This window comes from Babylonia areolata, chromosome 13 (assembly GCF_041734735.1).
Source record: "Babylonia areolata isolate BAREFJ2019XMU chromosome 13, ASM4173473v1, whole genome shotgun sequence".
NCBI lineage: Eukaryota > Metazoa > Mollusca > Gastropoda > Neogastropoda > Buccinidae > Babylonia > Babylonia areolata.
The window spans coordinates 24,763,448-24,790,867 of NC_134888.1; the positions used below are offsets into that span (position 1 = coordinate 24,763,448).

The following is a 27,420-nucleotide window of genomic DNA, read 5'->3' on the forward strand; positions in this document are numbered from 1 at the left end:
GAAATATCCCAGAGGCAATGGAGATCATGCCGGCAAACCCAACAACAAACAAACACGTTTTATATGACATTCCCACACCCTGCAAAGCAACATTAATCTAATAAAAATAAAAATAAAATAAAATAAAAATGCAAGCTACAAGTTCCACCCTCAAGAAGGACTCCCAAACCTTGAGACAGTAAGGGAGGAAGTTGAGAAGAATTTGTGTTTTTAAAGTTTAAGAGTTTAAAGAACTTGTCATTGCTTCTTATGCCATAAGGGAGAAAATTGGGTGCAAGTTATATGCTTTTATAATCTAACCCCTTGACTGCTGAACTTTGGTCAAATTTGTCAGTGTGGAATGATTCTGATGTGTAAAAAGTTTTTTTGAAAAACTACCTCCTGTGAACTTTTAACTGCTGCGACTGATTTTGCTGAATTCAAAGTAATGCAATCCCCAGAAGAAGAAGAACGAAGAAGTCCAGATAAAGAACACAGATCTAACCTGTAAAGCTCATCCTCATCTCAGTGAGGCTTCAATGACTAACATACTTGTCAGCAGCGGTCAAGGGGTTAAAGAACTCTCACTGCCTCTTCTCTCAACCTACCCCACATCTGTCGCAGAGCCGAAGAGTGTTGAAGGAGCCCACAGCAAACAGCTCTCCATCGGGAGTCCAGGCGACTGAGGTGATGGGGTACTCGTGGGCAGAGCTGCTGTACATGGGCCGCCCAAAGGTGTCCCACACCTGACATGGCCATGAACGAATGAATGGTATGGACCCTTATATATCACCTATCCTCGGTCACAGACCAAGCTCTTAGTGCTTTACAAACTCAGGGTCATTTGCACAACAGGCTGCCTACCTGGGTAGAGTCAACTTGCGGCTGCCACTGTGCACTCATCATTCATTTCCTGTGTCATTCAATCAGATTTCAGGCACGCACACATGTACACTCAGAGACATGAAACATTTTATGTTGTGACTGTTTTGTTTTGTTTTTAATCTACCCTGCCATGTAGGCAGCCATACTCTGTTTTCAGGGGTGTTGCTGGGTATGTTCTTGTTTCTATAATCCACCGAACACTGACATGGATTAAAGGATCTTTAACATGAGCATCTGATCTTCTGTGTAAGTATATACACAAAGGGGGTTCAGGCACCAGCAGGTCTGCACATGTGTTGACCTGGGAGATCACAAGGCCATCACATCATACAGGCTTCACCAAATGTTAACGACCAATTGGGAACTTGCACACACTTTTTTTTTTGTTGGGACACGGTGAAAAGATGCTGAATTCCTGTGCAGCACCCCAGTGCATGCTATCTATCCATCTTTCTGTTTGCAACGCAAGCAAACAAGCAAGCAAGCAGCAGCTAGCAGTGTCACCAGGCATTAGGGTAATGAGTTAACTTTGTTTCAGTTTGAGTTGTTTAGTCAGTCAATCCAAAAATCAAATAATTCTTTCAGACGAAGACACTTATCGGCAGTCCATCATAGTCCGAGACTGACATAGCCTATGGTCTCAATGATGGGAGCGCAAGTTTTTAAGTCTAAGACTCGAAGCACACAGGTGTCCGCAGGTGACACAACAGTGGGCTGTTGTCTGGAATGGGGAGGACGCTGCTGTGTGATGTCTGTTTCTTTCAGCAGCGAGACAATGTTGTATATGATTAACAAATAGTAAAGAGTGGTAACTCTCTCCACACACAAGGTACATAACTTCAAGCCAATGCTGCTTACGCTGCCAATTCAGCTAGCACACAGGTAAATAAAAGGTACATTGGAGCAAACCCAGACACTTCCCTCAAAAAGGATCATTTGATCTCCTGGCCTCATTGTTTATTAATTCCAAGTTGAAAACCCACCAAGGCAACCATGTGTTTGTTCTGTATTGTCCGTGTGTTCTGTGTGGCTTGTTCAGGATTAAAGAGGCTATGCCAGTCTTGAATAAAAGCTAATTTGAGTTTGCACATTTCTTCTGTCATTGCTGCTGTGTGCACATGTCAAATGATCAGTATAAGAGCAAGACTGGCGCTTCCTTTTTTGGGGAAGTGTGTGGGTTTGTTCCAATGTACCTTTCATTTACCTGTGTGCTAGTTGAATTGGTAGCGTAAGCAGCACTGGCTTGAAGTTATGTACCTTGTGTGTGGAGAGAGTTACCACTCTTTACTATTTGTTAATCATTATATCTCCTGGTCTCATTGTTTATCAATTTCAATGTTGCATATGTACAGAACTTCACTGACACACAGACCTACACACTCACACACACAATCACCACCCCACCTTGTATTTACAGTCCTCCCCTCCAGAGATGATGAGGTTGTTGACAGGGTTCCAGTCCGCAGTTAGAATCACGCCGTCGTGGGCTTTCCACTGCAACAATCAACGTCTGTCAGCTTCTGCTTTGTGCTTTGTTTCTCACAGACACACACACACACACACACACACACACGCACACACACACAAACAAACATGCACACACATACACACAACATTATCCTACACAAGTTGTATAATGTATGTAGATCCTTTCCTCTGACACCACCTGTCAGCTTCGACTTCATTCTTTATTTCACACAAATATGTTTTTTTCTGTTTCCAACTTTTAAAATAATGTATACAAATATTCCCCTGCTACAGCCATAATCTGTGAACAGTCTTCTTCAATATCAACAGTCATCCTGTCACCCTGAACAAGGTCCCATGTGAAGCATGCACAATGCAAACAATGCAAAATTCTGTAGAAAAATCCACTTTAATTAGTAAAACAAATACACTTGGAGACGGAAAAAAAACAACACACACACAATCTTTAAAATACACTGAAATGACCGGTTTTTCCTTAAAAATTGACATGCGCAGACAAAACCGGAAATACTGCACAAGTTAGTTCCCTTTGTTTGTGGTTTATGTGCGGAAACCGTTTTAATGAAATGAATCTGATGCCTCAGCAATGTTCAGGCACAGGGTTGAACAAGTTAACAGATGGGCACAATAGCCCAATGGTTAAAGTGTTGGATGCTCAATCTGAGGGTCCCGGGTTCAAATCTCGGTAACAGCGCCTGGTGGGTAAAGGGTGGAGATTTTTCTGATCTCCCAGGTAAACATATGTGCAGACCTGCTTGTGCCCGAACCCCCCTTATTGAATATATGCAAGCAGAAGATCAAATATGCACATTACAGATCCTGTAATTCATGTCAGTGTTCGGTGTGTTATGGAAACAAGAACATGCCCAGCATGCATCCCCCCTCCCCTTCACCCCCCAGCCCCCCCCTCCCCCCACTCTGTCCCCCCTCCAGCCCCCCTTGAAACAGAGTATGGCTGCCTACATGGCAGGGTAAAAACGGTCATACACGTAAAAGCCCACTTGTGTACATACGAGTGAACATGGGAAGAAGAAGGAGTTAACAGCCCTGAGGGAGAGAGCACCTACCATGGAGCCCTTCCCCACCCACCCCCCTGGACCCCCCTCCGTCCCCCCAAGTCCCCCCTGAAAGCGGAGTATGGCTGCCTACATGGCAGGGTAAAAACGGTCATACACGTAAAAGCCCACTTGTGTACATACGAGTGAACATGGGAAGAAGAAGGAGTTAACAGCCCTGAGGGAGAGAGCACCTACCATGGAGCCCTTCCCCCCACCCCCCTGGCCCCCTCTCCATCCCCCCTGAAAACGGAGTATGGCTGCCTACAGTGCAGGGTAAAAACAGTCATACACGTAAAGCCCACTTGTGTACATACGAGTGAACATGGGAAGAAGAAGGAGTTAACAGCCCTGAGGGAGAGAGCAACTACCATGGAGCCCTTCCCCACCCACCCCCCTGGCCCCCCTTCCATCCCCCCTGAAAGCAGAGTATGGCTGCCTACATGGCAGGGTAAAAACGGTCATACATGTAAAAGCCCACTTGTGTACATACGAGTGAACATGGGAAGAAGAAGGAGTTAAAAGCCCTGAGGGAGAGAGCACCTACCATGGAGGGTTTGGCGTTGGCCTGCAGAGGTTTGATGACCAGCTGTCTGCCGTTGGTGAACAGGACCTGGTCGCAGTCTGGGCCCCAGCACACCCCGTACACCGGGGAACCTGCCACGTCACATCACACACACGTTTCATTTTTCATCAGGCATAAACTCTTTTTTTTCTGATACCATCACAATTTAGAGGAATATATATATATCTGTACGTGTGTGTGTGTGTGTGTGTGTGTGTGTGTGTGTTTACACATTATACCATCAAACAGAATGTTATTCAGAATCCAGAATACTGTATTATCCCCACAAAGAGAAATCTATTTGTGGTCCAGAGCAAATAAACAGTACGTGACAATCTCAACCATTCAATATGTCCACATGAATGACATAAAATGCTTTAAATACTAAAGTAAATCACATATATGCTAATCAGAGCCACACACATCAAATCATCACAACGGACACAGAACACCAAAATGTCAACTTGAAGTAAACCACACATACAATAATCACAGTCATATACATGAAATAACCAAAGAGGATGCCATTCCGTATCAGTCACTGCCGTCTAGACCAACTGTCCACAAAGTTAAAGATCCCATAGCTTTTTTTGACCACTAGTGCAGCGAACTCTTATCCACTGCGTCTAAGCGCTCAGGACACAAAGGCGGGGCCCATTCTCTCCTTCCGCCATTCTAACTTTCCTTAACCTATGTCAGATACCCATTCACACCTGGGTGGAGTGAAGAAGACCAGAGCAAAAAGTCTTTCTCAAGGACATGGTGTGTGTCCATCGAGATCGATGATGACCATCGTTGTCATCCAGCTGGGGGATGGGGGGAGGGTGGTGGTGGGGAGGGGGGGATGCTCATGAATCTATCTGTGAATGCGCAGATGGCTGAATAGTCCAATCTGCGCACGAAATGTTCGCTGACAGTTGGGGCAGACAAAGACAGGCATATCATTGTCAGGGAGCTTGTTTGCCCGTGACTTTCTGGCCTGCCTCTTCTGAACAGCTGCAGCAGTCCTGTTGGCCTCACACAACTTGGCACCTTTGTGCACAGCAGTGCGCCATTTGTCACGGTTCACTGCAGATTCCTCCCAGGAGTCAGGGTTGATATCAAACGTTTTCAGAGAGACTTTCAGAGTATCTCTGAAACGCTTCTTCTGATCTCTGTGTGATCTCTTCCCTTGTTGCAGCTCGCCATAGAAGAGCCTTTTGGGCAGCTGATGGTCTGGCATGCGTGCCATGTGTCCAGCCCAGCGAAGCTGGGACTGCATCAGGATGGTGAAGATGCTGGGAAGGGTGGCTTTTGCAAGCACCTCCGTGTCTGGGGTCCAGTCTTGCCACTTGATGTTCAGTAGCTTCCTGAGGCATGTTGTGTGGAAGTGGTTCAGCTTCTTGGCATGTCAATGGTACACTGTCCAAGTTTCGTAGGCGTACAGTAGTGTGGGGAGAACTACTGCTCTGTAGACCTTTAGCTTGGTCTCAAGACCAATGCCTCTTCTGTTCCAGACATTTGCATAGTCTACCAAAGGTTGCACTTGCTCTTGCAATCCTGACGTTCACTTCATCATCGATGTTCGCATTTCGTGACAGTGTGCTGCCAAGGTATGTGAACCGCTCCACCGCACTGAGTCTCTGACCGTTGACATACCACCAGGCTGAAAGGGGAGGCTTGAACCCAGACCACTGGTGAATACTGAATCAGAAGTCCAACGCCCAACCACTTATTCTGCAACGGCATCTCCTCGACAGCAACGACTTAAAGCAATGTGAAACACACACAACAAGAAACTCACTGTTTTGTGTGAGTGTTGACCTCAGCATACCACTGCGTGACCACACTTTGACTTGTCCATCTTCACCAGCTGAAAATTACAAAATTTTGACAAACTTTTCATGGCTGTGAAGTGCTAGTTAAAACACTGGAGCATAAAAAAGAATTTATCATTTTTCATACATAAGAGTAGATATTCTTTTCTTTTTTTTTTCTTTTTTTTTATTCTTTCTTTTTTTAACCCAGTATTTTTAGATCTTACCTCTGAATCTTAATTATGTAAATGTTTCTGGTATGAATCTGGTATCTATCAATGTTGTATGCATGTATAATGTATGTATATGCCTATACAGCCATGTGTGCATGTGTGCATGCGACAAACAGAGAGACAGAGAGAAACAAAGAGAAAGAGAGAGCATGTATGTGTGTGTATCAATTTACTGATAATGTATAAATCAGTACTTCAATACAAATATACATATCAAAATTATGAATATACAACTTCATGCATGTGATTTTATGCACAAACATTTCGCAGCATCAAAAATGGCTGGTGTTAGGCAAAACAAAGAAAATATAGGGCAAAACTAAGAAGAAAGCTAAGAAAAAAACAACAAAGAACCATACAAGGGAAGAAACTCCAAACAAAACTAATTTGCACATATCATAAAGCTTACAACAACAACAACAAAAAAACCCACTCCTTTACAGCTGTTTCTGATCAGACTGAGTCAAGCTATCAATAAAAAGAACAAATGCACTGAGGCAGAGAAAAAGAGTGACTGGGTGGGTGAAATGCTGGGGTACATTACCTGTCACCAGTGCAGTGCCATCATAACTCCAGCGACCGGACAGCACTGCCCCTTTGTGAGCTTCCGTTGTTTTCTCCACCCGGCCTGATCTGTTGATGATGTGGATCTTGCCTGCGCACCAACACATCAACAAAGGAGAGGTGTACAGTAAAACTGGTGTGCACCGAAAAAACCAATCTGCATGTGTGGAGGTACAGAAAACCAGTTCACATTGCTGCAAACATGTTCACTCTCTTGTACTGACTGGAAGCAAAGTAGCAAAAATCTCTTTCACTGTATTCAATTGTATGTATATACATATATATTTGTAGGGAGAGGAGGGGTGGGGTGTATTTGTTTGTATGTGAGGGAAAGCCAGGGGAGCATCCAAATAAATGCACGATGGCATTAGTGTGTGTGTGGGTGTGGGTGTGTGGGTGTGGGTGGGCGTTTGTATGTGAGGGGAAGCCTGGGGAGCATCCAAATGAATGCACGATGGCATTAGTGTGTGTGTGGTGTGGGTGTGGGTGTGTGGGTGTGGGTGGGCGTTTGTATGTGAGGGGAAGCCAGGGGAGCATCCAAATGAATGAATGCATGCTGGCATTAGTCCAGAAGTTTGAAAATACCAGTTTTAAAAGCCAGTTCTGACCCACCCCCACACCCTTGCAAAAAAAAAAAAAAAAAAAAAAAAAAAAAAATTTTTCAATTTCTAAACTGGTATCCAGCTCTATAATAAATACTGCTGGGTAAAACAACAAAACATTATGTGATACACAATCAAACATTCTCAAAAACACATATACACACATCAAAATCATCATCAGTTGTTAAGGGATGATCACTATCATGGTGGAGCCATGACCCAGTGGTAATGCGGTCAACTAGGAACTGAATGCCCACAAGTTCTGGTACTGTTACAGACTAGGATTTGTACTCTCTCCTCCACTGGACCTTGAGTGGTGGTCTGGATGCTAGGCATTTGGATCAGACTATAAACTCTGAGGTCCTGTGTGCACATACACTTTGCACACTTGTGAAAGAACCCACAGCAACAAAAAGGATTATCCCTGGCAAAAGAAGAATCCACTCTGACAGTTTAACAAATACACTTTCAGATTTTTTTTTCTAAAGACAACAAAAGGGTGACACTTTACTGTTTACACATTATGGTTCACATTATAACAAAACACTTGATCAGTTATTCATCTAGCTAGATTATATAAAGATTATAATCAAATACATAATTCTGCCTACATATTTCAAAATTCACAAATCCACCATTTAATTTTTCAAAATTATTTTTTTTCCATATGTACCATCAGTGGAGGTGAGAACAAAGATTTCTGATGCCCCTTTCTTGCCACCAATGCCACTCGCAGACTTGGGGAACCAGTGCATGTCTGTTGGGAAGCAATCATTTGGCAGCGTCATCACTGTGCCGGTCTCATTGGTTACCAGGTTCCAGCGGATAACCAAGTGGTCATCTGCTCCGGAGTACAGTTCGTCTGGAGAGGTCCATCCCACACAGCTGACCAGTTCTGTATGTGGTATTGGTTAAGGAAAGAATGGAATGAAATGAAACGAACACCAGAACGAATCAAAACGACAAAAAGTTTTAATTTTGTATCAAAGAAAATGGCTCCATGTTTGAATCCCTGCTGATTTGAGTATAGAAATCTGCAGGGCTCTGGCAGGTGAGCGTTGTTTTCAACTTTCTATAAACACACACACAAACACACACCCCTCTCACCAGATGTGTGTGTGTGTGTTAGCAGCTTTGCAAAGCTGTGTTCAAATAACCATGAAGCTCCTCCCTAACAGGCACAGCAATCCAATTGGCAAGTGAAACTCAACAAATATCAGGAACAAGGCATGATTCAGTGACTGACAATTTTAATATTTAAGGTTTATTTTTTGGTGTCTAAAAATTTCATAAAAATATGTTTGACATAATGATAATAAAAACACAAAATTTTACTCCATCCCCTTAAACGAAGAGACATTACTGTTCTTAGCTGTTTTTCCAAGAAAAAAAAAAGAAAGAAAAAAAGAAATTTACAAATCCAACAAGGAACAACTTAAATGGTAACGAAAGTTACAGTTTTAAAACAAACACAACAGTCCAAACAATGAAGCAACCTTTAACACGTCACAGAAAAAAAGCAAACAACCGAAAGGATATGTTTCGGAACTTTCTCTAAAGTTGTTTTGAATCGCATGGTTGGTTCTCAGAGTGAACTGATAAATACTTCCAGAAAACTGCAGTCACAAACGCTTGTAACCACGGTAAACGATGTACTCGCCAATGGAAGGAGTTTGGAATGCCGTGCACCGGAAGTGATGTTTATGAAATGTGCAACCGGAAAACATATGTTTTAATAAAAAGCGCAGAACCCAGCATAACAATAATCGAACACAAAGTCGGCTTAACACTTTATAAAGGTTTTAGTGGTCAGGTTTTAGCGACCGATATTTAAAATATTTTTTCTTTCCTTTCTTTTGTTTATCGTTGGTTGTAGAATGACAAGGAATTGTGGGCGCATATCTAAGCGGAAGTGAAGTTTGTTGTCTTTGGATACCCTCATGCTGAGGTGTTTGCCATCCAAAACATAAATGCATACAGAGGATTTACCTTTGAAGTTATAACGGTATCTTCAGTAGGTATCACTAGTTTTTGTTGTAGATTTTCATGTTTCTTCCTGATTCTGTCTCCGTTTGTTGCAGTTTCTTTTTCGTCTTCATCATCATCATCATCATCATCATGAACATGAGATGGTCATTATCTTCTTCTTCTTCTTCTTCTTCTTCAACTTCTTCTTCGTGCAATGAATCGATCTCGAAGATACAAAATGTCAATATGTGGCTAAAACCATCTGACATCGAGGTTGTTTCATTCAGTGAGTACATATCCTCATTTACCAGAAACCCTACAAATGTTCAGAGAACCACAAAGACACTCATCACCGTGATAACATAACTGCTGGTTAATCAGAGCCAGTGTCATTGGGATTTCAATCCGAGCGGCTTGGGTTTGAATCCAGGATGAGTCTGCACGGTGGATGAAAGGGAAATCTTTTCAAGTCTCACAGGTCAACTGCAAGGTACTCCATGAGAGGAAAGAGAAACGGCGAAGACTGCATCATTAAATTAGAGGAACATGAAGTGGAGAAAGATTTGGGCGTATTTGTCGACAGTAAACTGACTTTCAAAGAACATGTGGCAAAAACAACCGCCAAAGCCAATACAGTTGTCAGAATAATACGCCAAACTTTCGACTTCCTTGATGATAACCTCTTCATGAACCTGTACAAAAGCCCTGTTCGCCCAATTCTGGAATACGGTCACTCCGTATATCAACCATATCACAAGACCCTCTGCAGCAACATAGAGGATGTCCAGCGTCACGCCACCAAGCTGCTGCCAACCGTCCGAGACCTGCCCTACCCTGAATGTCTGCATCACCTCCGCCTACCAAGCCTAGAGCACCGTTGCAACAGAGGAGACATGATTGACACTTATAAGTACATGCACGGGCTCTATGACGTGGATAGGCCAAGGTTAGAACCAGCCACCAGCCACAACACCCGGGGACACAGTCTCAGGATAAAGAAAAAACACTGCATGTTAAATGTCCGCAGCAGCTCCTCTTCACAAAGAGTTGTGAACTCATGGAATAACCTGCTGGACAGTGTTGTGACTGCCCCTACCCTAAACTGCTTCAAATTCAGGCTGGACGTGCACTGGCAACAGTTGCCTAGTGTGTACGAACCAACCTGCCTGCAGTAACTCAGTACAGTGCTGCTTGCCACGCATGCCACAAACCAGTGCTGTAGCCACCAAGAAGAGGCGAACTAGCCTGAAGAAGGCTTCAACGCCCAAAAGTTCAAGGTTCAAGGTTCAAGGTTTAGATGTGCTAGCGTGCTATACATCATATCAGAATATCAAGCAAGTGCGCTAAATCTTTTGTGGTTTGCACCTTTCCTTCTTATTGATTTTCTTCTGTTTCTTTCCCTCAGTCTTTTCTTTTGTCATTGTTGTTGTTATTGTTGTTGTCACTTGATCTTCTCTCCAGTCCATGTGGGATCATTATGTCCCAGTAATGTGATGAGCTTACCACATTTTTGCAACGAAGAAGAGGAATCCACATGAAAGTGATTTTTAAAATAGATATGTACCTCCATTGTGAATGACCATTTGAAAGAGAAACTATGCATCCTTTAGTGTGGAAGTAAACTGAAGTTTTACAGAGGAAACCAAATTCCTCTATAAAACGTTAGTTTACTGCCGCACTAAATCATTTCTTTTTCAGTTTCACTCTTTTATTCAATCTGAATGAAATTACTTTCAGATGGACTAAATGACCAGTGACAATGTCTGGAGCAGACTCAGAAGGATATTACTGTATCTTTGATTTCCTTTTATTCAGTATTGTTATGATTCAGTATACATACTGCACTTTTTGTTTAAGTGTCAGGGTATAAATGTTGTAGTTTAAGATAGAGAATATACATATACAGTGCCATAAGCAGAAAATATTCTAGATTGAAGGGCTTACCGTTTAGTGAACAAACGTCATAACATTACAATTGTTTATAAAATGTATATATGTGTTCATGTGTGTGTGTGTGTGTGTGTGTGAGAGAGAGAGAGAGAGAGAGAGAGAGAGAGAGAATTGAATGAAGTTGAATTTCTGAGGATAATAGAGTAAGCAAGACAATGGGTTTTTTTCTTCCAGTCGTCAAAGGGGAAACAGTAAAATAAAACAAAGGGGAAATCATTTTATCAATGCGGCATGCACATTATAATCATGGTTACATAAATTAGAGATAGAGAGAGAGAGACAATGACAATGACAATGACAATTTTTTTTATTGGCAAATAGCGTTTTACAGCTCTAGTGCCAAGGGGGATTATTCAGCTTATTTTAGCAAACGACAAAAACAAAAAGTAAAACGAAAAATAAGGGGAAATAACAAGCAAATAAGTACATATTCATAAACACATAAACACTCATACATTCACACCCACAACATTAATACAACATATTCCATATTACTCATGCATAATACTAAGTAATTAATTCGAACATATGACCATCCAACTTTGCAGCCGAGCCTCTTTTTGGTTATTTACCAATCTAAATTGAGTTATGGATCTTATATTTTATTCTGCATTATGTTTCAGTCATGTTAAAACGATCGTTCGGTTAATCTTTTCCTTCGAATGTTGTATGCTGAGAGAAATGTAGAGAGAGACAGAGAGAGAGAGAGAGAACATCTGTGAAACAATAAGACTCTATTAGATTAGAAAAAAATACATAAAATAGAAAAATAATCGTGGGCCTTTTTTTTTTTTTCTTTTTTTTTTTTTTGTATATGGCTTTCAGTCATGGCAGATCCAACAGAGAACTCTGATGAACTGAAGAGCCCTAGTCGCACCTCCATCCAGGTCAAGCTGCCCTCTGCCGCCCATCGCAGCGCTGGCAGCCGATCACGCGGAACTCCAGACAGTCGTGTGTCAACAGAACTGAAGGGCTCAGACTTTGCCCCTTCTTTCCCGGCCCCTACCCCCACCTCACCACACACAGGCTCTCCAGTCAGAAGTATCCGCCAGGGTACCATCAATGAAAAAGAGTGAGTCTGTTTCTCTATGTCTGTGTATATCAGCGTCAGTGAGAAAGAGTGAGTCTGTTTCTGTATGTCTGTGTACATCAGCATCAATGAAAAAGAGTGAGTCTGTTTCTGTATGTCTGTATATCAGCATCAGTGAGAAAGAGTGAGTCTGTTTCTGTATGTCTGTGTATATCAGCATCAATGAGAAAGAGTCTGTTTCTGTATGTCTGTGTATATCAGCATCAATGAGAAAGAGTGAGTCTGTTTCTGTATGTCTGTGTATATATATCACCGTCAATGAGAAAGAGTGAGTCTGTTTCTGTATGTCTGTGTATATCAGCATCAATGAGAAAGAGTGTGTCTGTTTCTGTATGTCTGTGTATATCAGCATCAATGAGAAAGAGTGAGTCTGTTTCTGTATGTCTGTGTATATATATCACAGTCAATGAGAAAGAATGAGTCTGTTTCTGTATGTCTGTGTATACCAGCGTCAATGAGAAAGAGTGAGTCTGTTTCTGTATGTCTGTGTATATATATCACAGTCAATGAGAAAGAATGAGTCTGTTTCTGTATGTCTGTGTATACCAGCGTCAATGAGAAAGAGTCAGTCTGTTTCTGTATGTCTGTGTATACCAGCGTCAATGAGAAAGAGTCAGTCTGTTTCTGTATGTCTGTGTATACCAGCGTCAATGAGAAAGAGTGAGTCTGTTTCTGTATATCTGTGTATATCAGCATCAATGAGAAAGAGTGGGTCTATTTCTGTATGTCTGTGCATATCAGCATCAGTGAGAAAGAGTGAGTCTATGTCTGTATGTCTGTGTATATATATCACAGTCAATGAGAAAGAATGAGTCTGTTTCTGTATGTCTGTGTATATCAGCATCAATGAGAAAGAGTGAGTCTGTTTCTGTATGTCTGTGTATATCAGCATCAATGAGAAAGAGTGAGTCTGTTTCTGTATGTCTGTGTATATCAGCATCAGTGAGAAAGAGTGAGTCTGTTTCTCTATGTCTGTGTATATATATATTACAGTCAGTGAGAAAGAGTGAGTCTGTTTCTGTATGTCTGTGTATATATATCACAGTCAGTGAGAAAGAGTGAGTCTGTTTCTGTATGTCTGTGTATATCAGCATCAATGAGAAAGAGTGAGTCTGTTTCTGTATGTCTGTGTATATCAGCATCAATGAGAAAGAGTGAGTCTGTTTCTGTATGTCTGTGTATATCAGCATCAATGAGAAAGGGTGAGTCTGTTTCTGTATGTCTGTGTATATCAGCATCAATGAGAAAGAGTGAGACAGTTTTTGTATACATATCTACATACATTCGTTCTTCTTATTGTTTGAACACTGTTTAGAATTTTCAGTCCTAGAAGTTAAATGGATGAAGTAATTTACACTTGTATGCGCGTGCGCGCGCGCGCACACACACACACACACACACACACACATCTAAATATATATGTGTATATACTTGTATAGATATATTAGATATTATATATCTGTAGAGTGAAATATTAATTAAAATCCAGATGCCTTCTTTTTCCAAAAAGATCTCTCTGTGTGTGTGAGTGAGTGTGTGTGTGTGTGTGTGTGTGTGTGTGTGTGTGTGTGTGTGTGCACTGTGACGGTATGAACTGGATTGATTGTTAAAAAAACCCAAGTTATGAAGATGTTTAAAAAAAAACACACCAAAGGATGAAGGTGCTTGATGACTCGGTTATACCCAAGGATAGTGTGGAGCAGTGATAGATTTTTTTTTTCTTTTTTAAAGATAGTATTTGTATTTTGTATTTGTATTTTGTATTTCTTTTTATCAAAACAGATTTCTCTGTGTGAAATTCAGGCTGCTCTCCCCATGGAGAGCACGTCCCTACACAACAGCGCCACCTTTTTTTTTTCTTTTTTTTTTTTTGGTATTTTTTCCTGCGTGCAGTTTTATTTGTTTTTCCTATCATATGTATTGAGATCAGATACTGAAGCTGTAACACCTACTATTAACCCTTTGAGCCCTGACCACCACTTTAATGGTGATAGAGAAAAATGACATAATGCCTAGCCACCGGTTGAGCGGTGCGTAAACACTTGTGTCATGTTTTGCTATTGGTTGACTTATATTGAAGAGCCAATCAGAAAAACCGTAATATTCTGACGTCAGCGAACGTAGTACCAACATGGCCGCGCCTTTTCACTGTGTTTTGTGCATGTGCTTTGGATAAAAAAAGATCGATTTCAATACAAGTCAACCAATAGCAAAACACGACACAAGTGTTTACGCAACGCTCAGCTGGTGGCTAGGCATTATGTCATTTTTCTCTACCACCTGTAAAGCGGTGGTCAGGGCACTCTTTTTATATCTGCCGAGATACATTGAATACCAATTATTTGCAAATTTTGGCTCAGGAGCTCAGGCAGAAGGGTTAAAATTGCTCAGGAACTCAGGGCTCAAAGGGCTAAACCTTTTATCCCATCCTTTCACATTTGATAACCCTTCTCTGAAACAGTTATAATTATTCATGTGATATTAATGAAATGCACGTTGCCAAAATAATGTATATTGATTTGGAAATAATGCCTTTGTTTCTGTTTGCATATTTTGTCTCCCAGGTTCCTTTGTACATATAACCTCCGTCATTCTGATTCCCTCGCATCTTTTAAATCTCGTCTCAAAACTCACCTTTTCCCTCAGCAATAAGTTCAGTTGTGGCAGGTCCACTTCCTTTTCGTTAGGTGTGCTTGACTATGTGTGTATACATATGTATGTGTACATAACTACATGCATGTATATGAATGTGTATTGTGTGTGCGTGTGTTTATGTAAGTTTGTGCCTGCCTATGTGTGCGTATGTGTTAGGGTAGCTGTTAGATACACATGTATGTTAAAATGTGTGTATGCAGTGTGTGTGTGTGTGTGTGTGTGTGTGTGTGTGTAGTCACATTTTGGTGTGTGTATGTAACATAGATATAATGTTTTATGTTAACAAAAGTGTTTTTGTAAAGCACCTAGAGCAGATTTCTGGATAGTGTGCTATATAAGTATCCATTATTATTATTATTATTATTATTTACCTGTCTTGCAGGTTAGCGCGACAAGCGGCGGCATCAGCGATTGAGCGGGCATGGATTGCGTATCGTGACAAACAGATGTTTCGACTCCTCAAGCACTCTGTTTGTGCAGCAGTAAGCTATGCCTTCTTGTACTTTCCAGAATATTTGGAAGAAATATATATGTATTATTCCAGTATGAGGATTCACCCTTTTCTTCTTCTTGTTCTTCTTGTTTTTGTTATTGTTGTTGTTGTAGCAGTAGTAGTAGTAGAAGTTGTTGTTGTTTTTCTTCTTCTTCTTCTTCTTCTTCAATTGCATACTTTAGTAGTTTTATAGACTAAATGAATATGTGTCCCACCCACTGTCATTTTCCATACTCAATGCATATATTATCTGTCGCTATTTTTGTTCACAAACTTGCACTTATTCATCTACATACATGTGCACACTTTTGCAGAGATTTCATACTCAGGTTGAGGACTAAATTATACACACACACACACACACACACACACACCCACACACACACACACACACACACACATATATATATATATATATATATATATATATATATATATATATATATATATATAAAGAAGTAATTAAGCACAACTGTGTTTGTTTATTACAGCCTAGAACAATGCTGCCTAGCTTGTTTTTCCAAAAATGTAATCAAGTCCTTGTCACTCCCCTTCTAAGTTCACTTCACTGGTTACTTATTCGAGCTTGAATTGAATATCAAATTGCGATGCACATATTTCACTGCTCCCACTTATTCCACTAAAATGATCCGTCCATACCAGCCTGAGAGAGCCCTCCGTTCCACTGATGCCGGAGACCTGGATGTTTCACGCATCAAATTAAAGCAGTATAGAAAGCACTCTTTTTTTTTTTCCTGTATTGCTCCAGCTGCCTGGAATTCTCTTCCTAAACATATGTGTGATTAGTAGTAGTTCTTTTTTTTATGTATTTATCTATTATTTATTTATTTATTTATTTACTTATTTCTTTTTATTTTATTCATTTATTTATTTATTTATTTTATTTTATTTATCTATTTATTTATTTATTTATTTAACTATTTTTGTTTGTTTTGTTTTGTTATTTTATTTTATTATTTTATGTTAATTTGATTTTTTTTAATTAATTAATTAATTAATTAATTTATTTATTTTATTTTATTTATTATTGTTATTATTTTATTTTTATTTATTCTTTTTTTTTTTCTCAAGGCCTGACTAAGCGCGTTGGGTTACGCTGCTGGTCAGGCATCTGCTTGGCAGATGTGGTGTAGCGTATATGGATTTGTCTGAATGCAGTGATGCCTCCTCGAGCTACTGAAACTGACACTGATTAGAATGCAGCAGTGTGTGTGTGTGTGTGTGTGTGTGTGTGTGTGTGTGTGTGTGTGTGAGAGAGAGAGAGAGAGAGAAGGTTTGTGTTTAGATGTGTTTATTATAGGGGGCAAAGGGTAGAAGAATGAAATATCTGGGTGTTATATAAAGTGAGTTGTTTTTAAATGTTTGATCTGTGGTTTTCACGTTAAAGACTTCTGACCAGTTGTTATCATGAAGTTGTTGTTTTATGCTTTTCATGGTCATGTTTTGTGTGTATTTCGTGTATAATTCTCTGCTACAACTTTGTTACTTGCAGAATTATATCTTTGACTGATTATTTTCAAATGTCTAATTGTATCAGTCTCATTTTAACATGTCTTATTGTAATGTGTTTTGAGCCTTCTGGTTGTAGGGAAAAATGCAATATAGATGAAATTCATTATTATAATATTTTTTTATCATGTATATTGTCATGGCCTGCTTCTGTGTCTGAATGGACTGAGACTTGGTGAGTGAATATTTGTGTACATGAGTACGCTACATATATATGGGCATGCTTGTGCGTGTGTCTGAGTTTATGTGCAGGTGTGTGTATTAAGTGTATGTGAGTGAGTGAGTGTGAGTGTGTGTGTGTGTTTGCTCTGCAGGCAGAACTGATGTCACAGGTATGGCTCTGTTTCAGGAAAACTCCTTAACGTCAGAAATCCTGAGAAAAGTGTGTCCGAAAGAAGCTGAGTTTTTCAAGGACAAGAGCCTGCACTTGAGAGCAAGATTTAGGTGAGACTTAGATGCCCTCGTTTGAATGTACTGTTGAGTAAGGAATTCATTTTCTGTCCACCTTTCTCTCCATCTGTCTGGTGCTTCTGCTTTGTGTGTGTGTGTGTGTGTGTGTGTGAGTGTGTGTGTGTGTGTGTGTGTGTGTGTGTGAGTGTGTGTGCGCATACGCAAATGTGTGTGAGTGTGTGTGAGTGTGTGTGTGCATACGCACGTGTATGTATTTGTGTGTGTGTGTGTGTGTGTGTGGCATATATGTTCGAATGATGTCTGTTAGTTTGACTATATACTTCTGCCTGTCTGTCTGTCTGTCTGACTGTTGATATCAGTCTGTCTCATGATATCCTAGTTTCTTGGTGTCTGTTGTTGTTGTTTGTTTGTTGTTGTTTTTCTTGATGGAGCGGTGGCCTAGTGGTAAAGTGTCCGACTATGGGACGGGCATTGACTGGTTTGGATCCCATTTACGGATCAGGAGTTTTACACGCATCTAGTGAAATAGAACAGAATAGAATACAACACAACACAACACAGTTTCAGTTTCAGTAGCTCAAGGAGGCGTCACTGCGTTCGGACAAATCCATATATGCTACACCACATCTGCCAAGCACATGCCTGACCAGCAGCATAACCCAACGCGCTTAGGCAGGCTTAGAGAAAAAAAAAAGATAAATACATAAAAAAAAGAACCACTACTACTAATAATAATATGTATAAGGCGCAAGAACTTGATGAAGTCAACTATAAGCGTACAAAATAAAATAAAATAAAAAAATAAATAAATAATAATAATATAATTAAAGAAAATAAATAAATAAAATAAAATAAATAAATAAATGAATAAATAATAATAATAATAATAATAACACAACACAACATAACATCACACCATACCACACCACACAACACAACACACGTAATGAAATGCAATGCAAAGCAACGCAATTTGAAGCTCGGCAGGGCACGGCACGGCAAGACAGTATGTAGGGTACAGTGACAATACAATACAATACAATGCAATACATTACAATGCAATGCAAGGCAATACAACGTGATGCAACACAACACAACATAACACAGCACACCGCAACACAACACAACACAACACAACACAACACAACACAACACAGCTCACCGCAACACAACACAACACAACACAACACAACACAGCTCACCGCAACACAACACAACACAACACAACACAGCTCACCGCAACACAACACAACACAGCTCACCGCAACACAACACAGCTCACTGCAACACAACACAACACAGCTCACCGCAACACAACACAGCTCACCGCAACACAACACAACACAGCTCACCACAACACAACACAGCACAGCTCACCGCAACACAACACAACACAACACAGCTCACCACAACACAACACAACACAGCTCACCACAACACAACACAGCACAGCTCACCGCAACACAACACAACACAACACAGCTCACCGCAACACAACACAACACGACACAGCTCACCACAACACAGCACAGCTCACCACAACACAATACAACACAGCACAGCTCACCGCAACACAACACAACACAGCACAGCTCACCGCAACACAGCACAGCTCACCACAACACAATACAACACAGCACAGCTCACCGCAACACAACACAACACGACACAGCTCACCACAACACAGCACAGCTCACCACAACACAATACAACACAGCACAGCTCACCGCAACACAACACAACACAACACAACACAACACAACACAGCACAGCTCACCACAACACAACACAACACAACACAACACAACACAACACAGCTCACCGTAACACAACACAGCTCACCATAACACAACACAGCACAACACATCACAGCTCACCACAACACAACACAACACAGCTCAGCTCACCGCAACACAACACAACATAACACAGCATGTACAAACGGTGTCATTGTTCAAGCCTCACAGTCACACTGATCAATGTTTCATAGGTTTGGTGGAGAGGAATTTCCACCGTTGATCTTTTTCAAAGTCTTCACACACACAGCTGAGGGTAAAGGGGTCAAGTACATCAGTGGCAGGAAGATGATCAAGCCTGCCACAGAGGTAAGTTGATTTCATGTGTATCTTTATGTGTGTGTGTTGTGTGTGTGTGTGTGTGTGTGTGTGTGTGTGTGTGTGTGTGTGTGTGTGTGTGTGTGTGTGTGTGTGTGTGTGTGTGTGTATGTGTCTGTGTGTGTGTATGTGTTTGTATGTTGTGTGTGTGTGTGTGTTTATTTGTGTGTGTGTTTATTTGTGTGTGTGTGTGTTTGTGTGTGTGTGTGTATGTTGTGTGTGTGTGTGTGTTTATTTGTGTGTGTGTGTATGTGTGTATGTGTTTGTATGTTGTGTGTGTGTGTGTGTTTATTTGTGTGTGTGTTTATTTGTGTGTGTGTGTGTGTGTGTTTGTGTGTGTGTGCGTGTGTGTATGTCTGTGTATGTCTGTGTGTGTGTTTGTGTCTGTATGTTGTGTGTGTGTGTGTTAGTGTGTGTGTGTGTGGAAACAGAGTGATTTGTGAGTTATAACACTGGTAAAAAAATGAGGGATGCCATGGCGGAATCAATGACGTGTTGGGACTTCTCATCCAGCGTTCACCAGCGATCAAGGTTTGAGGCCCATTTTGGTGTGGTGTTGTGTCCTTGCGAAAGACGCTTTGTTTCGTGTTTTTTTTTTTTTTCTTTTCTCACTTTAACCACGTGTGAATGGGTTCCTGAACTTTGGTCAGGAAAGGGTTAAGTTTAGTTTCAGTTTCAGTCGCTCAAGGAGGCGTCACTGCGTTCGGACAAATCCATATACGCACGCTACACCACATCTGCCAAGCTGATGCCTGACCAGCAGCGTAACCTAGTTCCTGCAAAATACCTCTACCACCACCCCACCCCCACGTCTACCCCAACACCGCTCTGTATTGTGCTTTCTGTTGTCGGTTGAAGGCTGCAAAAGATTCCCTGAGGCCCCCCACCCCTCCTAAAAAAAACCCCAAAAAAACCTCGCTAGTTGTGGGACAGGAATAAATAACATGACTATGATAGAAGAAACAGTTTCTGCAAAATACCTCCACCACTACCGCCACCCCATCCCCACCTCTACCCCAACACCGCTCTTTATTGTTGTGCTTTCTTTTTTCTTTTGCAGGCTGCGGAAGACTCCCTGAGGCTGATGGGTAACCGGCACTTCTACGACCAGATGCTGCAGGACACCATTCGGCACCAGCAGGCGGCCGTTGTGGACGAAGTGGACGTGACAACCCTCAAAGACTACATGCAGGTGTCTGGCAGAGTTATTTTCCTTGAAGACTTACACGATGTTGAGGAAGTCACTCGGCATGGAATGAATAGTTAAAACAAAGTATGACTGTTGCGTGTTCATTTTAAAAGTCAGAACATCACAGGCGTATGAATACACAGACTGGGTTTTCATGACCTCGGTCAGAGAAGGGTGTGGTACCTGTAGATTGAAGTTGTTGGGGTTTTGTTGGGTTGGGTTTTTTTTTTTTTTGTTGTTGTTGTTGTTGGATTTCTTTGTTTCTGTTTTTTGGGGTGCCCCAGTATTTGGGGCAGTATTTTTAAGTTTTTTGTTTGTTTATATTTTGATGATGATGAATGATGATGGGGGTGATGATGGGGGTGATGATGATGCTGCTGTGGGGGAGGGGGAGGGGGGAGTGGGGGGTGTCCATTTAGGTTTGGGTTTGCTTGGCAAGCATGCATGCACTCTCATCAGATGTCCCAGCGTCAGCCAAGCTGAAAGATATATATATACAGACACCCGCAGTTGTTGGTCAGGAAATTTAAGCAGCATACCCAAAGACACATCCTTGAGGTGGATGACCCCCAACTGTGTGGTAACATTCTTCCCAGTTGAGCCCATGAGCCCAAAGCACACTTAGCATTGGATAGGAGCTGGCCACGGGCTGAAAACCCCCACCTCTAATGTGGGATTGAACCTGTGTCTTCCCTGGGGGATGGGGTGGGGAATAGGGGAGGGGGGTGCGGGGGGGAACGGATTGAGGGGGGTATTTATATCTCTACCTACCCCCGAAAGCAGAGTATGGCTGCCTTCATGGTGGGGTAAAAATGGTCATACACGTAAAAGCCCACTCGTGTACATACGAGTGAATGTGGGAGTTGCAGCCCATGAACAAAGAAGAAGAAGAAGAAGAAATCTCTATCTGTCGTCTTATGAATTGAATACTGAGGTGCATGCACGTGCGTGTGTGGCGTGGGTGTGGGTGTTTGTGTGTGCATGTGTGTGTATCTGTGTGTCTGTGTCACACTGCACTGCATTGTGCTACATTCTTGTTGTGTATATGTCTGTATTGCTGTGTGTTGTGCCATGCTGAGTGTTATTTTTTTTGTGTGGTGCAGTATCTCTCCAATCTGGATGAAACTCCAGCATACCTTGGTGGAAGAGAAAACTACTGGCGGAAACTGTCCTTAGATGGTATGAAGTTTTAAAACTGAGTGTACAATTTCATAACATTCATTCGGTGTATAAAAAGAAATTGATCGAACATTAATAATTGTCCCTGAATGGTATGATTTTTTTTTTTTTTTAGATTGAATGTAGAATTTCATAACATTTATTCTGTGTTCAAAAAGAAATTGATAGAACATTGATGATTGGCATGACCACACAAAATACAGAGTGTATGATGTAATTCTGTGTTGAAAAGAAATGGACAAACTGTTATCACTGACTTTGGAACACAAAACGTAAAGTGTATAATGGGGGTCATATCACTGACATTGCAATGTAGAACACAAAACAAGCAAGGGAGTATTATCACGACACTGACGTTGCAATGCAGTACAAACTATTAAAACACAAAATGTAATGTGCATAATCATGTATTACTAATCTACTTCAACACAAAATACAAAGTGCATGATGGGTGTATTATTATATATTACCACAGGCATTACAACACAGAACACAAAAATATATAATAGAGTATAGAGGCTGTGGTGTATGTCCTTCAGGAATGATGCAGCATCTGACAGATGTTAAATCTGCAAGGAAAGTAGATTTATTTTCTTATTCTATTAATCATCTTTTTTTTATATTTGATTTTTTCAAAACCTTTTAGCTGAGAATTGTTATGATCTGTTAGATCCGAATGTTCTTGTGATCTGTTTGTGTACATACAGACAAGTGTGAAATAACATGTTGATTTACTTCACCTGAACATGACAGTTTATTTCACCTGAACATGACAGTTTACTTCACTTGAACATGACAGTTTACTTCACCTGAGCATGACAGTTTACTTCACTTGAACATGACAGTTTACTTCACCTGAACATGACAGTTTACTCCACCTGAACATGACAGTTTACTTCACTTGAACATGACAGTTTACTTCACTTGAACATGACAGTTTACTTCACCTGAACATGACAGTTTACTCCACCTGAACATGACAGTTTACTTCACCTGAACATGACAGTTTACTTCACTTGAACATGACAGTTTGCTTCACTTGAACATGACAGTTTACTTCACCTGAACATGACAGTTTACTTCACCTGAACATGACAGTTTACTTCACTTGAACATGACAGTTTACTTCACTTGAACATGACAAAGTGTAATTGTTTTAAAATGTGTCTTTCACTTCATTGTATTTAAATGTGTATACTTGTTTGTTTATTTTATTTAATTATTTCATTCTCTTGTTTGATTATATGTTTTCAAAATGTAATGTTGTGTTTTTGAGCATCTGCTTGTTTGTTTATTTTGTTTTTTTAATTCATTCTTTTTTTTACTCTCGTTTTTTTTTTTTCAGAATTTGTTTTATTCAAACTTAGGGTAGGCTTTGAAGGCCTAACAAGCACATTGGATTTGTGTGTAGGACTGGCATCTGTTTTCTTTTGTTGTTGATTTTTTTTTTTTTTTTTTTTTGGTACGCTTAGAGTTCACTTCATCAAGATTTTGCGCCTTATAAATATTATTATTAGTAGTAGTATTTTTATGTATTTATCTATTATTTTCTGTTTATTTATTTTTTTAAAAATTGTTATTTTATTTTATTCTTTTTTTTTCTTTTTTTTTTCTTTTTTTTCTCAAGGCCTAACTAAGCATGTTGGGTTACATGTTACGTGTATAGGACCCATGGCAAGAAAAGGGTTGTCCCTGGCAAAATTCTGTAGAAAAATCCACTTCAGTAGGAAAACAAATAAAATTGCAGGCAGAAAGAAAATGCAAAAACATGGGTGACGCTGTCAGTGTGGTGACACACTCTCTCAGGGGAGAGCAGCCTGAATTTCACACAGACAAATCTGTTGTGACAAAAAGAGTTATACTAGTACAAATACACTGATGTGGAAAAAAAAAAAAACCTCAGAAAATACACAGTCTTTCCTTATCAATTTCGTGTAGATACAATCGGAAATAATGTAGAAGTTAGTGACCTTTTCCTTGCTGTTTTTTGCTCATGTAGGAACATGAAAACTGTTTTTTTAATGAGATGAATTTTTATGCCAGAGCCATGCTCAGGTACAGGACTGAATAAGTTAACCACTGAAACTGGCTGGGTTTTTTTTTTTCTTGGTTTTTTTTTTTTGTTTTTTTTTTTTTTACCTCTCCTGTTCCTTCCATGGCAAACTGCCCCTCCTCCTCCTCCTCCTCCTCCACTACAGCAGGATTGTTTCCTTCAGTGTCTGAATTGTCTGTCTGTCTGTATGTATGTATGTATGTGTGTATGTCCCTCCGTCTTGTTCCCCTGTGCTGTGCTGTGCTGTGCTGTGCTGTCTGTATGTCTTGTCTGTTCCTTTGTCTGTCTGGCCGTCCCTTTGTTTTGTTCCAATGTCTTTCTGTCTGTGCTGTCTGTCTCTGTGTCTGTCTGTTCCTCTGTGCCTTGTCTGTTCCCCTGTCTGTGCTGTGCTGCCTGTCTGTTTGTCTGTCCCTCTGTCTGTGTGTCTGTCTGCCCCTCTGTCTGTGTGTCTGGCTGTCCCTATGTTTTTTTCCCCCTCTTTCTTTGCTGTGTGTCTGACTGTCTGTCTGTCTGTCTGTCCCTCTGTCTGTCCGTTCCTCATCTGTCTGTCTGTCTGTCTGCCTATCCATCTGTCTGTTCCTCTGCGCTGTATGTCTGTGCTGTCTGTGCTGTGTGTCTGCTGCTGGTGCCCCCGGAACCGCTGGACCCAAAGGAGCCGATGTCAGTGTCTGAATTGTCTGTCTGTCTGTCTGTCTGTATATATGTTTTTTTCTCGAGGCCTGACTAAGCGCGTTGGGTTACGCTGCTGGTCAGGCATCTGCTTGGCAGATGTGGTGTAGCGTGTATGGATTTGTCTGAACGCAGTGACGCCTCCTTGAGCTACTGAAACTGAAACTGAAACTGTTTCCTTCTTCTTTCAGTCTTACCGCGACACACAATATTTTATGATGTGGTCGACTTCGCCTACAATCAGCGAATGACCCCCCGCCTGAAACAGGAAATCCCTCTGCTGATGTCTCGCCCTGTGACGCAGGAAGTGCAAGTCAGGCACATTCAGGCCATCTCTAAGATGAGGTGAGAATGGAGAGACACTGACACTGACTTATTTTAGTGTCCGTTTAAGCGGGTTAAAGCTCTGTAGACAAGGTGGGGGAATGGGGGTGGGGGGAGGGAGAATAATTTCATCCAGTAGCAACAATATAAACAGAGTTCAATACTTTTACAGACCACCTGTGCATGTCCAGCTTATGTTTGCACTCACATACACACACACATGCACACAAACGTGTGTGGAGAGAGAGAGAGAGACAGAGACTGACTGTGCATGAGCATGTGTATGTGTGTTAGTGTGTGTGTGTCAGTGTGTTAGTGTGTTTGTCTGTGTATGTGTCTCTGTGAGTGTGTTTGTGTGTCTGTTATTTGTGGTGTTGTTTATTTTGATTTGTATTGTTTTTTTGTATTCTTATTTGTGTTGATGTTTATATTGTTGTTTACCCGTTGTTGTTTGTATAGTTCATGCATTATCGTTTGTATTAATGTTTGTGTAGAAGTTTGCATTGTTATTTGTATTGATATTTGTATTGGTTTGTATAAATTTTTCTTTAATTCGGGAAGCTGCGGTGATGATGATGTTTTTGTGTTTTGCTTTGTTATTTATATTGATGTTTGTTGAATGACTGCGATTTTCGTGTATCGTATATGTGTTTTACACCAGAAATGAATTTCTCTAGTTGATATAATGAAGTATTCAGTAGTATTCTGATTCTTTGTTGTTGTTAATTTGGGAAGCTGTGTTGTTGATGTTTGTGGTTCGTGGGCTGCAACTCCCACATTCACTCGTATGTACACGAGTGGGCTTTTACGTGTATGACCGTTTTTACCCCGCCATGCAGGCAGCCATACTCCGTTTTCGGGGGTGTTGATGTTTGTGTTGTTCGTTTGCGTTGCCGCTTGCAGGACCCCTGTCTTGCCCTATGTACCGGCACCAACGCCGGCCAAGTCCAAGATGTCTGGTGCCCAGAGCCAGCTGTCCAGTCGTCGCTCCCGCCAGGCCAAAATGAGGGCCATGAAGATGAGACGACTTTACAGCAATGAACAGCAGGTGATGATAATGAGTTTAATCCTTTGAGCCCTGACCACCGCTTTACAGGTGGTGGGGAGGGGTGGCATAATGCCTGGTCACTGGTTGAGTAGTTTCAGTTTCAGTAGCTCAAGGAGGCGTCACTGCGTTTGGACAAATCCATATACGCTACACCACATCTGCCAAGCAGATGCCTGACCAGCAGCGTAACCCAACGCGCTTAGTCAGGCCTTGCGAAAAAAAAAGAAGAAAAAAAAAGGGGGGTTGGGGGGGGGGGAATAAATAATAAATACATAAAAAAAAATACTACCACTACTAATGATATGTATAAGGTGCAAAAACTTGATGAAGTCAACTATAAACATAAATAAATAAATAAATAATAATTATAATATAAAAAAAGGTAGTAATAATAATGCCTGTCTGTACTGTTGTATTGTTTCTTTTCAAAACAGTTCTGAGTGAAATGCAGAAACCAATCAAAGCATGTCTTTGCTGGACATATTTCCCAATGATAAAACCCTATATAGCCACTTTTTTATGTGTGTAAAATGCTTCCTGCTCCAGGATGTCAGTCTGGACTGAACTATATACATTAAAGAAATACATAATTTTTTCTTTTTAAATAACCACAGCATGAACAGCAAACACAACTCACTGGTTGAGCGCTGCGTAAACACTTGTTGTGTTTTGCTATTGGTTGACTTATATTGAAGAGCCAATCAGAAAAACCGTAAGTGAACATAGAAGCAACGTTGCCGCGCCTTTTCACTGTGTTTTGTGCATGTGCTTTGGATAAAAAAGATCGATTTCTACCATGAAGCATGCAGAGTCTCAACCTGACACGCCTCCTTTGATCAACTGATTCTGCATGCTCAGATTCATTTTCAACATCACTATCTGTAGCAAAATCATCTGATTCGAATTCCACCTCACTATCAGAGTAATCATTGTCATACTCTACTTCCGATAAATCATCAAGCATATCAATTACTTGCTGCGTTGTGTACAGTTGTTTTCTCGCATGTTTTGTCCCTGATTTCTGCCCTGACAGGCCAGGTTGAGACTCTGCACACTTCAGGCATTTACGCACCGCTCAACTGGTGGCTGGGCATTATGTCATTTTTCTCTGCCACCGGTAAAGCAGTGGTCAGGGCTCAAAGGGTTAATTGACAACTACCAACGTACCTGTTCCCTTTCTTCCCTTAACTCATTCTACACCAGGTACGAGTTATCTCGCACCATAATTACTTCCCCTGTGGACCTGGTACGAGTATTCTCATACCAATACACTATTCTGATTTGGTTTATTCTTACTTGGTACTGTCGGTGTTCTGAACTGAGCTGTTTACGGATTGCTGAAGCATGAAAAGGAAGCTTTGTTTGACCGATTAAGTAAACAATTCTCCATTGATTTTCGCCGTTTTAGTGAACAACCCAACTTTTTACTGCAGTGGTCTCATGTAGCGCTGGTCTTTGGGAGTTGTAGCAGGTATGTAGCTGTGGAGTAGATTGAGTTAAGGTTAAGTTTTTCGAGGCTCGCAGAAGTGTGTATATTATGTAGTGTCTACTCCGCATTAAAATAGTTTGTTGCTAGCAAA

The 27,420-nt window shown here is 40.9% G+C and overlaps 2 protein-coding genes across 2 annotated transcripts in view; one reads left to right on the plus strand and one right to left on the minus strand.

The window, feature by feature from the left end:
• Positions 1-8,858, minus strand: part of LOC143289167 (intraflagellar transport protein 80 homolog) — a 52,107-nt gene extending 43,249 nt beyond the window's left edge. Inside the window, exons 1-7 of the mRNA XM_076598088.1 lie at positions 8,704-8,858; positions 7,841-8,065; positions 6,546-6,656; positions 5,756-5,824; positions 3,955-4,064; positions 2,269-2,358; positions 588-725 (exon numbers count right to left, since the gene is read on the minus strand). Of these exons, the coding sequence (XP_076454203.1) occupies positions 588-725; positions 2,269-2,358; positions 3,955-4,064; positions 5,756-5,824; positions 6,546-6,656; positions 7,841-8,065; positions 8,704-8,743 (783 nt within the window). The 5' untranslated portion in view covers positions 8,744-8,858. The remainder of the gene's footprint in view (positions 1-587; positions 726-2,268; positions 2,359-3,954; positions 4,065-5,755; positions 5,825-6,545; positions 6,657-7,840; positions 8,066-8,703) is intronic.
• Positions 8,859-9,067: 209 nt separating this feature from the next.
• LOC143289168 (uncharacterized protein CXorf58-like) overlaps positions 9,068-27,420 on the plus strand; it is a 21,458-nt gene continuing 3,105 nt past the window's right edge. The window contains exons 1-9 of the mRNA XM_076598089.1: positions 9,068-9,181; positions 11,911-12,157; positions 15,213-15,312; positions 17,203-17,297; positions 19,255-19,369; positions 20,439-20,570; positions 21,671-21,746; positions 24,660-24,813; positions 25,696-25,840. Of these exons, the coding sequence (XP_076454204.1) occupies positions 11,913-12,157; positions 15,213-15,312; positions 17,203-17,297; positions 19,255-19,369; positions 20,439-20,570; positions 21,671-21,746; positions 24,660-24,813; positions 25,696-25,840 (1,062 nt within the window). The 5' untranslated portion in view covers positions 9,068-9,181; positions 11,911-11,912. The remainder of the gene's footprint in view (positions 9,182-11,910; positions 12,158-15,212; positions 15,313-17,202; positions 17,298-19,254; positions 19,370-20,438; positions 20,571-21,670; positions 21,747-24,659; positions 24,814-25,695; positions 25,841-27,420) is intronic.